The 12,555-nt window shown below is 38.7% G+C and overlaps 1 protein-coding gene across 1 annotated transcript in view; it reads left to right on the top strand.

Annotated features, from left to right (window-relative positions):
- The window catches only part of HIBADH (3-hydroxyisobutyrate dehydrogenase), an 84,931-nt gene extending 76,545 nt beyond the window's left edge, over positions 1-8,386 (top strand). Inside the window, exons 7-8 of the mRNA XM_055805732.1 lie at positions 2,049-2,205; positions 7,395-8,386. Coding sequence (XP_055661707.1) covers positions 2,049-2,205; positions 7,395-7,553 — 316 coding nt within the window. The 3' untranslated portion in view covers positions 7,554-8,386. The remainder of the gene's footprint in view (positions 1-2,048; positions 2,206-7,394) is intronic.
- Positions 8,387-12,555: the final 4,169 nt, after the last annotated feature.

Raw genomic sequence — 12,555 nt, 5'->3', positions numbered from 1 at the left:
AGCAATGAATTTTGAAGAAGCAGGGATTTAAACTGACACTATCTTCCTTTCTCTTTTCCTAGAGCAAGAGTAGCCAGATCTAGTGCAGACAATATTTTACACGTCTGTATAATACACACGTATCTTTTAAAGTAAGAGGTAGTTGGAACACTGTGAGAAGAGCATTCTTTGGGAGGGTTATATGCATTTTGAAATAATAAGCTCTCTGTCTTGTAGTATACTCATAGCTGTAATTACAGGCCTCTGCATGCACCTAGATATGACACAAGCAGGCACTAAATTGTTAAAAATACTGATCTGGATGTAACGACAATAAGGAAAAAAACAAACCAAGAGATTTGTTTTGGCCAAAAATAAGCAACCTCTGTGTATCTGAAAGCTCAGGCATTGTCTGCTCCTAGTACGGGATTTTTGGATGACAACAATTAAAGCAGATATTCAGAGTGGCTCTTGATGAAGACTTTGATGCACTATGCAAAGTAGAAGTACCATTCAAATACTCTGAAAACATATTGCTGCTGGAAAAAACATTTTTTAAAGAAATGGCATTTGAAAGCATTCATTTGAGTCAGAAAGTTGGGAAAAAAATGGGGAGGGGAATAAAGCTTGATCCCATTCAGGCCAGCAGGAGACTTCCCATTGAATTCCAGAGGCTGCTGCAAGCAATTCATAAAAAAGAGTGCACAGCGGTAATGCTAAAAAGCTCCCTTTGCAGTACAGAAAGTGATCCTGCTTTGCATTAGGAGGGCAGAATTGCAGAAGACACGTGCTGTTACAGGAACAGGAGCCATGCTGTAGGGCCCACTGTCTTACATGTAGTTTTACAAATCCAAAATGTCTACTGGAATAAATAGACATAAATTTTAGCAACTCTTCCATTGGTAATGAACTTTTCCCACCTACAAATTAAAATGTTGAGTGCTACAGCATTGGAAGTGGTACTAGGATCGCCATGGCTATGGAGATTGGCAAAGAATCTGTGGTGTAACAGCTAATGGAAAGAGTGTTGACTTCTACAAAAATCCTTTATAGAAGGTTGTGATATATTCCTTTTACAATGTCCTTTTCTCATCCTGGGTTGTTACTGGAGATAATTCCATTGCTTTTCTTTTTGTCACGAGTATAACTGAACATTTGTACAACTGCTGCTGCTTGTCGTTGGTATAAATGCGATTGATATAAAATTACACTTGCAACTTAGTATCAGCATAAATATGAATTCATAAGAGGGTTAATTTCCTATAATATTGAAGAACTTTCAGGGTCTACACTGAGCAGCAGTTTATGCCATCAGCTCCGTGATAGAACAAACGATGTTTCTACTTGGACAAGCTTTGTTGTATCAGAATCAGTAACCTTATCAACAGTTGACCCAGAACTAGAATATGTTTGCGAATAGATAACATATCTCACAGTGAGAGGCAGGCTTGCCCCACAAGCAGGAGGATATAATGAAGATTTAATAATAGCAAAGCAAAGAATGTACAGGTGTATACAATAGTAATATTTTTGGGTAAGTGTAGCATTTTTGTTCACATTATTAGAGCAGGATCATTTGCATTGTCTTGTTTACATCAAAAATGCACTAGCATTGCTGTATAAAGACATCACACAAGTACTTTCACACTGCCATACTTGCTTGTGAATTTTTTGATTTGTTCAGCTTTAGAGAATACAATTTTGATATGAAGAACAAGTATGTGACATAGTAGGTAGCAGAACAGAGAATGCCTTTTAGTAATTGAAATACAAGGGAACTGCTGTTCTCAGAGGACCTTTATTTTGCTTGCACTTTCAGAATTGCTAGGTGAAGGGGATTTGCTTAGTGCAAAAGGAAAAAAGCTCTGAAAGCCTAGTGCTTAAATGGTGGATTGATGCTCTTTGATTTAAGATACAGCATCCCTACCCCCAATATCAATACTCTGTCATTTTTCATGACTTACATATAATAAAGGGAGAGAATTACGGTAGGGTCCTAAGATATAAAACAAGTCACCCGTGTCTTGTGCATTTTGACATTAACACTTCTCTTCCTTGACCTTTGACAGATTAGGCCTTGACCCAAAGCTGCTGGCCAAAATCCTGAATATGAGCTCAGGTCGCTGTTGGTCAAGTGACACATACAACCCTGTTCCTGGAGTGATGGAAGGAGTACCATCTGCTAATAATTATCAAGGTGGCTTTGGAACAACGCTTATGGCTAAGGTACATAACACTTGCATGTAAAGTACGTACAGTTGCTTCTTTCTGGGCTTCTAGCAAATTCTCTTCTCAGTGAAAAATTACGTTTACAGGGAAATATGTGTGCATGAACAGAGGGGAACCCGATCTCTTACTGTAGCCTTGAATTACTGAGCTGTGTGGGGAGATTTTCCATAGCCGCCAGCCTCTTTCCAGCCACTATTACTGCTGAGCCACTCAGTGAGATTATAGGCACTGTCTTTTGGAGTTCTGTCTTAATCCAGGAGTCCTTATGGACTTCTGTGTATGGCAAGCATTCAGCAAGCCATTTAGGTACCTCTTGCATAACTGCTCTAAAATTTAGGAGCCTAAACTCAAGCGATTTGGGGAAATCCAGGTGACCTAATTAGGTGCAAATAGTGGCATAAACATCTAAGATTTTGGGCCCAATCTCTTCCAGACGTGCCCTCTAGCATCCCCTTCTTTGCTACACCAGCTGCTTATGTGCTTGTCTTTCTGCCTAAGGCCATTTGGAATGCAGAAAGCAGACAAGTTACAACCCACACCATTGCAGAGTTATTTTCTGCAGGTATCTGCACCTGTGAGCTCTCCTGTATCGTCTTTGTTGGTAGCAGAAGTAGTGCTTCTTATGAGTAATAACCTAGTAATCTAAATTACTTGTCCATGATGTAGGAGATCTGGGGTTTAGGTCCTTCTCAGCACTCAGAAGTTGTAACCTACAGCTATCCCATCCCAGGAGAGTGCACTTACTGCCATGCTCTTGGCTGTTCTAGGAAAAGCATTGTCCTGAGTCACCCTGTTGTCATGAAAGCAAAACTCTTAGAGGCCAGAGGAAAGTAGGCAAGGAGGTCAGGGCTCTGCATCCCACTGGTGAGGACACAGTTAGAAGAAGGAGCTGTAGAACTGTGACTCTTGAACTACTTTTGCATTTAGCACAATGCTTGCCTAAGGTAAATTATAAAACCAGCCCTGAAAGAGATCCTTCATCAAAGCATGTAAATGCAGGAAATAATTTCGCACTGAGTATTAGTTTCATAGGGATACTGTCCTGAGGGAGGCACCTGAGTTCATATAGGACAGATTTTAGGCATACCAGTTTATGAGCACTCCCAACTCCATCTGGCCATTTTCAGCTCTTCCATGTACAATGGAAATTAAGCAGTTAAAACTAAAACAACATTCTCAGAGCTGGTGATCAAACTCACGCAAATCTCCACAGTGCTGGAGTTCCTGTATGTAATACCTGCCTACTGATACTGTTCCTGTCATTTTGCAGTTGACTTATGTCAATTGGTGCATTTGCATATTCAGTGGAATTAGCCAAATTCTGTCCAGAGTGGGCCAGAGTATTTTTGCATGTGGTAACACCAAAAGATTTTGCTAATGCTGCATGTCTCAAAAGCCCTCAGTGGTCAGCCTACGACATTTTACATTTATAGACCAACAACCAGGAGCTTTCATTTCTTTGAGGATGTGTTTAAACATGCTGGGAAAGCAGCAGGTTTTACGTCATGTATGCAGCACTGAACACAGGGGACAATAAAGTGTTATTTAGATAACTGATTTATAAAATGTGTTAGGTTATTGTTTGGAGTTTGCTGGGCTATTGAGTAGCGGTAAGCAACCTGATCTTGGCCCTGCCTTAAAGCTCCTGCCGTTTCCAGAATCTGTTCTGCCTGTTGTGCCCTGTGTAACACTGCAATCTCTGTTCTCATGATTCATAACTCTTACTCTTACCCAGAATAACCTCATAGTATAAATGAGATGCGGGCACATATTTCCTTCCCTCCGTTTTAAATTTCTTTGTAAAGAGTTTTTTCTTTTGGTCTGCTTTTAAGAGGGATCTTCATCTCCTCTGGAAGCAGCCTTGAAAGATCTTCCTTTCATTAGAGGAATAGCAGCCTGGCTTGTGCCTGTTGAAACTGCCATCTTCTGGTTATAAAGCATCAGTGATAACTAAGAGGAGAGGTCCTCAGAGAGGTTTGTAATTGCTGTTCGCCTCTTCTGATTATGCCTTCCAGCCGGTCCTGAAGAGTGCCTTCTTTAGGCTGGAATCCTCAGTAAGAAGGAAAAGCACTGCATTTCTCTCATGCCGCTTGCACAATGCTATGTTATTCTATATAGACAGAAGATTACCTGAATGAGTAAGTAGCCAAGACAGCTGATCACGTTCAGGGTATTATTTGTTGCAGTGGTGACCTCTTTTAAGACACTGCTCCTTAGTTTGTGGAAAGACTTGCTACTGTCCATTTCATTTGGTATGTGACATACCATGCAGTTTGTGAATTGTTTGAGACGGGGACTTTTTTTCCTAGGAAATACAGAGCATGCTTTTGCCACTTAAAAAAGAAAAGCTATATGCAAAGGAGAAAGAGGTAGGAACAACCTGGAGGTTGAGAAGAAAATACTCCACCATGAAAATATCTAAGAGTGACTCACAGTCACTAAACACAGTTACCGAACTTCAAGTTACTGCTCACTTATCAGATATGGTAGAAGTCAAAGGCTTTCTTAAAAATATTTTTTCAGCAGTGGATCTGTCAAACAAAGCCAGGTGTTCCTTATTTTAAGTGTCTGGGACAGAAAAGTTTGTCAGACACCTCTGAAAATCTCTTCAGTCTTGAAATCTGATATCGAAACATAGACTTTAGTCAGCTTCATGAGAAATCTGCTCTAAAGATTTTGCATTTAAAAGATCTAGTTTACTTCCCCTCGCCATCTTTGTGTTCGAGGCATTGCAGGCCAGAAGTTCTATCTTTCACTCACAACACAGTGGCTAATTAAATGTCATCTTTGAATCCCGAGAAGAGCTCAATTTGTATCATAATATTCTCGAGTCATGTTGAGACAGCCTTTGAGCTTTATTCCAAATGGCAGTTTCATTTATGTCATATGCAAAATAAATGTGAGGAAACATATTTTCAAAGTGAGCATTGGAAGCATATTCTGAAAAAGAATCTGTTTCCCTATTCCAAGCTGAGAAAAAGTGGTCAGAATACTCAGTACAGTGATACATCTGGAAGGTGTTGTCAGTTCCAAAGAGTATGAAAGGAGCCATAAACTATGCTCTGATTTTCACTTTTCCAAAAAGGTCAGCAAAGGGCAGATTTCTTTCAGAGCTGTTTTGTACTATTTTCACTTTAGGAATCTCCAACCTCAAGAGAAAAGATGCAAAATACTTTACAACTTGAAGTTAAAGATAAACTTTACTTACTTTTCGTATTATTTTTGTTTCCTTCAAAGCTCTAATTTGTAGAATGGTATTTAAATAACCAAAACAACCTTCCTGCGCTTCAGAGTCAGGAGTCCTTGTCCATTTAATTATTGAGATATTTTCTGATGTTTCAACCATCTTGGAGTCAGAGTTTCATTACTAAAGTGGTGTGCTTTATGAAATTGTATTTGTGCTAGCAGTCTGTTCAGAATTTTCAGGGATTGCTTCTGTGAATGCCCCTTCAGAGAGAAATAAATCATCATCACCTCTACCAAAACCAAGCACCTTCACTAGTTTGGAGTTTAATAAAATAGATAATATGGCAACAGATTTCACAAAGAGGATTTAGAAGAGGCTAGGAATACATTATGGAATATCTTCTTGCATGTGAGGCTAAGATAACTTTCTAGATTTGTCAGGTCATCAGTCTTTCAACAGAATTGCTACACAAGAAGGAATGATCTGCCCTGATGCAGGTGAAGAATATTTTGGATCGTGTGACATCTGATACGTATGTTTTTCCCATTTTGCTAGATCTTGAAGTCATTTGAGGGTAATAGGAAGAGTAACTATAATTCTGATTTGTATCAGAATGACCTTTATAGAGCCGATTTACAGATCAAAGTGACATTTAGGGAGTAGAGTAAGATCTTGAATTTCCTTGTGCTAATTCAAATCCAGACACACAAAGTAAAGACCTGTCTTGTAAGTCATCCCTGAGAAGCCAAAGGTGCTCTCAGCAGTACTACAGTCTCTCAGTTCTTCTGTATCAAAGATTTTTATTTTTTTTTTAAATAAAACCACAGCAAATTTAATAAACCACCATAGTCTTGGATGGACAGAAAATCCAGGCACTTTCTAGTAACACCTGAGAGGTTCTTTTGCAACTTTCTTGAAATGTAGACCACAACATTTATTTCATTAGCAAGACCTTATAAAGGCAACCTTGAGTGCAGGCATTACTTTCATACTTAGACAAGAGCTTTGTTTATACATCCAGGCCCTTGTTAGCTTTTCCTTCTTTGGCTGGTTTCATGTCTGATTCAGCTTAGAATTCAAGACATCCTCCAGCCTAGCTTGCCATTTCTGTTCAGCACGCACGCAGCTGACTATTTGTAGCTAACTATGGTTATCACCTGGTACTTGCCTTTGAGTTTCGTCCTATTTATTTCAGATTATAGCTGTATTTGACCAAGGACTCTTGCAGGACAGATTACAAATTCATCCTGTTTGCAACCTCCTCTCCTTTTTTTGCCCCAAATTTAGTGTTTAAAAATGCAGTAGAATTATTCTCTGTATCCCTTTATCTTCAGTCATTAGAGAAAACTTTGAGTTGTAGCAGACCCAGGACAGTCCCTAAGGAACCTTTAAATACATCTTTCCAGTTAGGCTGCAAACCATTCATATTCACAAATTTTGATATTAACTGGTCACGTTACAGTAAATGTATGCATGCTGATTGGCTTCAATTTTGTTGTTATTCAAATTCCTCCTGCTTGATTTTTAACCTGTTTTTAGAAAGAAAGAAGTCCTTTTGCCCGAACAAGAAAATGATGCCATCAGAACCTATGTGAAATGCTTAAGTGAATAGCCAGGGCAATTTTATATTTGGAAATGACATAACAAAGTGGGGAAAAAGTCTGAGTCTTGCTACCAGGTTATATAGCGATCTAGAATCTTACAGTTCCTCTTGTCCTGAAGGCAGTTGCCTGCCTTTCAAAGTTTGGTGGTTTTGTGTTGAATAACATTGAGTTACTGTTCTAAAAATGAAAAACTAAACAAGACTCCCTTCTCCTAAGACTGAAATTTTGAGGCTGAAATATTGTGTTTGTTGTTAGTAGAGTTATCTTCACAATGGAAGCCAAATAACCTATAATATGTACATGGGTATTTATATCCTTATTGTTTCTCCCCTGACTTTTTCTTTCCTTCCTTTCTTCCTGTCTGCCCTCTTCCTCCCTCTTCTCCCTCCCCACAGGATCTTGGCTTGGCCCAGATTTCTGCCACCAACACAAAGACACCAGTTCCTTTGGGATCCCAGGCACATCAGATCTACAGAATGATGTGTGCAAAAGGCTATGCCCTGAAAGACTTCTCAGCTGTGTTCCAGTTTTTACGTGAGGAGGAAACCTTGTGAGCTGTCCTTTGGAAATGGGCACAATAACAAACCACATTTTTTTTATCCTTATAGTTCATTTGAGAAGTATGTGGGTTTAATCAAGTACTGTGCATCCTGATCCCATACAGACTAATCTTTGGTTGTCTAGATCACAAAGAACTCCAGGGTTTTTTCATAGTTCTTGAAAAAGCAAGCCAGAGGAAGGAAGGGATTGTTTGGCAATTAGCCACACAGTGATTTATTTTAAGAGCCATCAAAGTTTTTTTTTTTGACTAGATGCAATAAATAAATATTTTTTTTATGAAACACTTAACTGTTTGCATATAAAGTAACTTACATTATGGCTACAAACTTAGGTGAATCTTCAATAGTAAGACAATGTTGTATAGTGATTTTATGATATATATCAATCTATTAAAATGAAAAAAGAATACTTTATGGAAAAAGGGAAAATTTATTCAATGAAGAAACACAGCTTGAAATTAATTATTTTTTTCCTTTGACCTACTAGCCTTGAATTGGTTCAGTAGTGAATTTTTCCTGGGATTCAGGTTGCAGATTAAGTTTATAGGCAGGCATTTCTACGTGGAGAGCTGTTACAGCATGTTTACCTGATAGACTTAGTTAAAATAACATAGAATGTGTGTCCCTCTTGTAAAGCTCCATTATTGTATTTTGCTAACTCAATTTTGTATTTTCTTGTATTCTGTCACACATTTTCAAAACTCAAGAACAGCACTTACCAGAAGTTCTAACAAACTGTACATTTGTTTTAGGCAATTACTAAAGTATTTTAAATCTAAACAAACCCCATTATTTTGAAAAGAAATAAAAATCTATGCTGGTAAATATTTGCTGTATGATTACTGCTTTTTGTTTTGGTGCAAACACATTTAACACACACATTTAACCTAAAGCTTATACTAATTTGTCTTATATTTTAATGTGCTTGGTTTTCTACAGGTTGTCTTGCAAAACCAAGCTTGTCAAGAGCTCTCTGAAATGCAGATGGTAATATATTTACATATGTATTACTGTAACCATTGACCATCTCCTTGGTCTGCAGAAGTACAGGTACACACTTGGCTTTATGAATATAAATACTCATGTTGATTTCGCTAGAACTACTCACATTCAGACTTAATTGCAGGCTCTAGGCTTCATGGTCAATTACGCGTTTACATTCCTATTTTGGTTGTATGATGGATCCTGTTATATATGCACATTTGAGTAACAAAATCATGTGCTTGAATTAGCTGAAGTCTGTGAATAACCTTCTGAGAACTTGGACAATATATTTTAAGACATTAGTAACATCATACAAAAGTCATTAAACAGTACTGGTTGATCTGTTCTTTCAGTTTTCTTTGAAAACTGTTTGACATTCTAGGTAATTCAGGGGTTTGGGGCTCATGAATGTTATACATGAATATAGGACTGCTGGAAACAATCTAACTTTTAAAAAATTGTTTTGTCTCTCCTTTGATAAAACTACTGTTTCTACAAGATTGCATTCATTCAGAAATCAGATACAAAACTACCTACAGTAAAATCTATTAGAATTGCAAAATCAACCCCTGAAGTGCTGGAAGACACAGAAACATGGAACCATAGTTGCAGATGCATGGTTCAAGCTTTAATAACAAGATCACATGCTACAACATCTTTTCCTATGGAATTCCTGCTCTAGGTGAACCTGCTTTGGCAGGGGGTTGGACCAGGTGATCTCCAGAGGTGCCTTCCAACCCTGACCAACCTGTGATTCTGTGATTCCTGCCACACAGACACAGGATGGATCTAGTCTCATAATGAATTTGGGGTCAAGTAGTGAAGGATGTTTTTGCCAGTAGGATCCGTGTTCATTTGGAAGTTTTACAACGAATGAGGTAAGGAGTTGTAGGAGAGTCCTGGTTAAGTTTGTCTCCTGTATACTTGACTTGGAGACCTGGCTGGCATCAGCAGGACTGCTGAGAGACGCTTTCTTCTACTGTCCACCCCAGCCTGTAGCAGGGTTTTCTCTGAATGTGTTTGCTGGTAACCCTCGGTTTACTGGTAACTCTGGTTTACCTGTAACCTTGGGCTTGCAGGAAGCATAATCTTTTTTTTCTGAAGACATTATATGCACACATAAATGTTGGGACACATGAGGGAAGAGACTCTGCTCAGCAAGACACACTCTTTGAAGCTTGTAGCTTCTGAAATCATAAAGTCTCCCTTAAGCGTGTGGAAACTTCATTGTTATTTTTGTGTTTCTCACAAAGGCTTGTAGCTTAGGCTTCCTGGAGTTGATTTCTCCTCCCCCACAACCTCTGATCAAATTTTAAATTCCTGCTTCAAAGCATGGGGTGCTCAAGTTGGAGGAAAGGCTGCCAGAATGCTGTTTTGGCAAACCAACACAATGCTCTGTGGTCTCCTTCTTGGAGGAGGATTTTGGCTGAAATTAAAAAAAAAAAAAAACCTAAAAAAAAAAAACCCACACACAAACCAGCTTCAGGGCAGACATCCAGCATGTAAAGTTTTAAAACAACCAGTTAGTTTGGCAAAGTTAGGAACAACTTTTTAAACATGTCTTATTATGGAAAGTGCCTTGAAATGTTTAATGATGTCCAATACCTGAAGCTAGTAACACAGTTTATATTAGAATACACTTTTTTTTTTCCTAATTCTGTAAGCAAATACTGTGTGACCGGATACATATGGTGGTGGTAGTATTCATACTAGCTATGGCCATTCTGCACGTGCATATGTATTTAATGTATCTTTTACTTGCTGTATACTTCTGGTCTATGGAAATCAGGCAAGTATTAAACTATTGTCACTGCCAGAAACAGGTGTTGAAAACTAATTTGTTGAGTTGAACAGAAAGATTGTAAAATTGGTTTAATTTCTACACTAATTACCTCCCAGTACATACACACAAATTAGGTGCAACAAATTAACTGCATATTTTGCGAATGTCCCAAAGGGAAACTTGAGGTAACCTCTTTTTAAATTAGTTAGAATGTTAAACTAGCCCTCCCATCATGCTTACTTTGGAAACTCACCTATATCAAATACATTTATTGACTAACAGGAAAACATTGACAACCAATAAAAGTAGTGATGGTTTTAAAAAAAAATCTTAAGCAGCCTTCTCTCATTTATGATTCAGTATAATCTGTCTTAAGCAACTATTTTTGGTGGTCGTTTAACAGAGGAGGCCTTCTATTAAAACTGCTGAGTACTATATTGCTTTAACTTTATTTATGGTTCTTACAAGCCTCAGGAGGAAGAGGAGGTATTCTGACCAAGTACAAGTACTATACGTGGTATTCTGGCTCTGCTTTAATCAATGGGAATTCTGCCATTAAGTACAATACTGCCAAGATTTCACAGAGTGTGTTGAGCGCCCGTGTGATTCCAGTGCAGCTGTGGCCGAGAGGCAGCTCTAGCGTTGCTCGAGCACATCCCTCTGGCAGGGTTTGTGCCACGTTACTGGCATCAGGAATATGATAAGCTGGAGTGGTGGCTGTGAGAGGAAGGAGCCAGCACAAGCTGCTGCAGTTGGTATTGCCGATCTCCATCCCAGCCTTGTCCCACAGTGGATGAGAGAGATGCTATGGGGGACAGAGCAGCTGCTGTCCTTGCCTGCCTGAGTGTCCTGGTTTTGGCTGGGATAGAGTTAATTTTTTCCTAGTAGCTGGTACAGTGCTGTGTTTTGGATGCAGTTTGAGAATAATTGGGCATCATTTGTTTTTCTTGAGTTTTATTCCTTTCTCTGTTATGGACCTTTTCATTGCAATTAGTAGTAGCAGTAGTATATTTTACTTCAGTTATTAAACTGCTCTTATCTCAACCCACAGGTTTTGCCTTTTTTCCCTGATTCTCCTCTTTGTCCCACTGGGTGAGAGGGGAGTAAGCAAGGGGCTGTGTGGTACTTACTTGCCAGCTGGGGTTAAACCACAGCACTGAGAACAGAGCTACCCATCTCTTCAGCTGCTTAAATCTTACAGGTCTTTGCCACAGGTTTTTATTAAACAGTTTGTGGAGCAGAAAGACTGGGGCCACCCCTGGAGCTAGTGGAGAATGGCTACCATCACGCAAGGGCTACTGTACTTATGCAATAGATGTTTTTCTATGTTTTCAGTCCACCAGCTTGATTTGTAAGACCAAATCTATCCAGGCACAATTCTGAAGGTACTAACTTGATCAGTAGTGATACCTGTTACTTTCAGTTTGTCTTTACATCATCATCATCATCTTCTCTTCCTTCATATAAAAACAGATGTATTTCTGCTTTTCTCAAGAAAAGTTGAGAATATTGCCTGTCTTCACAAGGCTGGCTAATAAGTTGTGGAAACTTTGAAGCAGTTTAGAAACCTCTGTTGCATTTTCTTGATGCACTTACACAAGATGTGGAGCTAGGGTTCTCTGCAGTATGTTAGACTAAAGGTTTGCTAAGACCCTCTTTGAGTTTAGGGGACTTGCAGAGGGGAAGCCTTTTTATTGGCTTCAGTAGCAAGTTCTTAGCACTTACTGCAAGCCTTGCAAAATTGAAAAATCATATTTCAATAGTGGGAGAAATTTAGTTCAATGTCTATGAACTAGAATGAACAGTGCCTTTGAAAAGCTCGAGCTTTCAGTAGCAAGGATGGCTTTAGCATTCTGTGCGACAGCATAATAGATGTATGGTCTTTAAAGGCTACTGTTATTTTTAAGATTTGTTGCTTTCTATATGTGATTCATCAGAACCCATCCTGCCTGCTGGTACAGTTACACATTAATTTTTTTCCCAATAAGAATAATAGCAACAGTTACAAAGTTTTCTTAGGTGGACAGAGAATGAGTATTTTTATGATTGGTGTGTTCAGTAGATGTATGACATGGACCTAGGCATCCATATGGCAGTGATTTTTTTTTTTTGGTTTTGACATTCATTATGGATTGTGAGCACTTGGGGTAAATTGAAACAGGTGGATAAACCTTTCTGAAGTACTGCATGTCTCATAATAACTACTGTATAATTAAAAGCCGTCTGGCT

The sequence above is a fragment of the Falco peregrinus genome, chromosome 5, assembly GCF_023634155.1.
Source record: "Falco peregrinus isolate bFalPer1 chromosome 5, bFalPer1.pri, whole genome shotgun sequence".
In the NCBI taxonomy this organism is placed as follows: domain Eukaryota; kingdom Metazoa; phylum Chordata; class Aves; order Falconiformes; family Falconidae; genus Falco; species Falco peregrinus.
The sequence above is the reverse complement of the archived record's forward strand: the minus strand, read 5'-3'. Positions and strand labels throughout refer to the sequence as shown.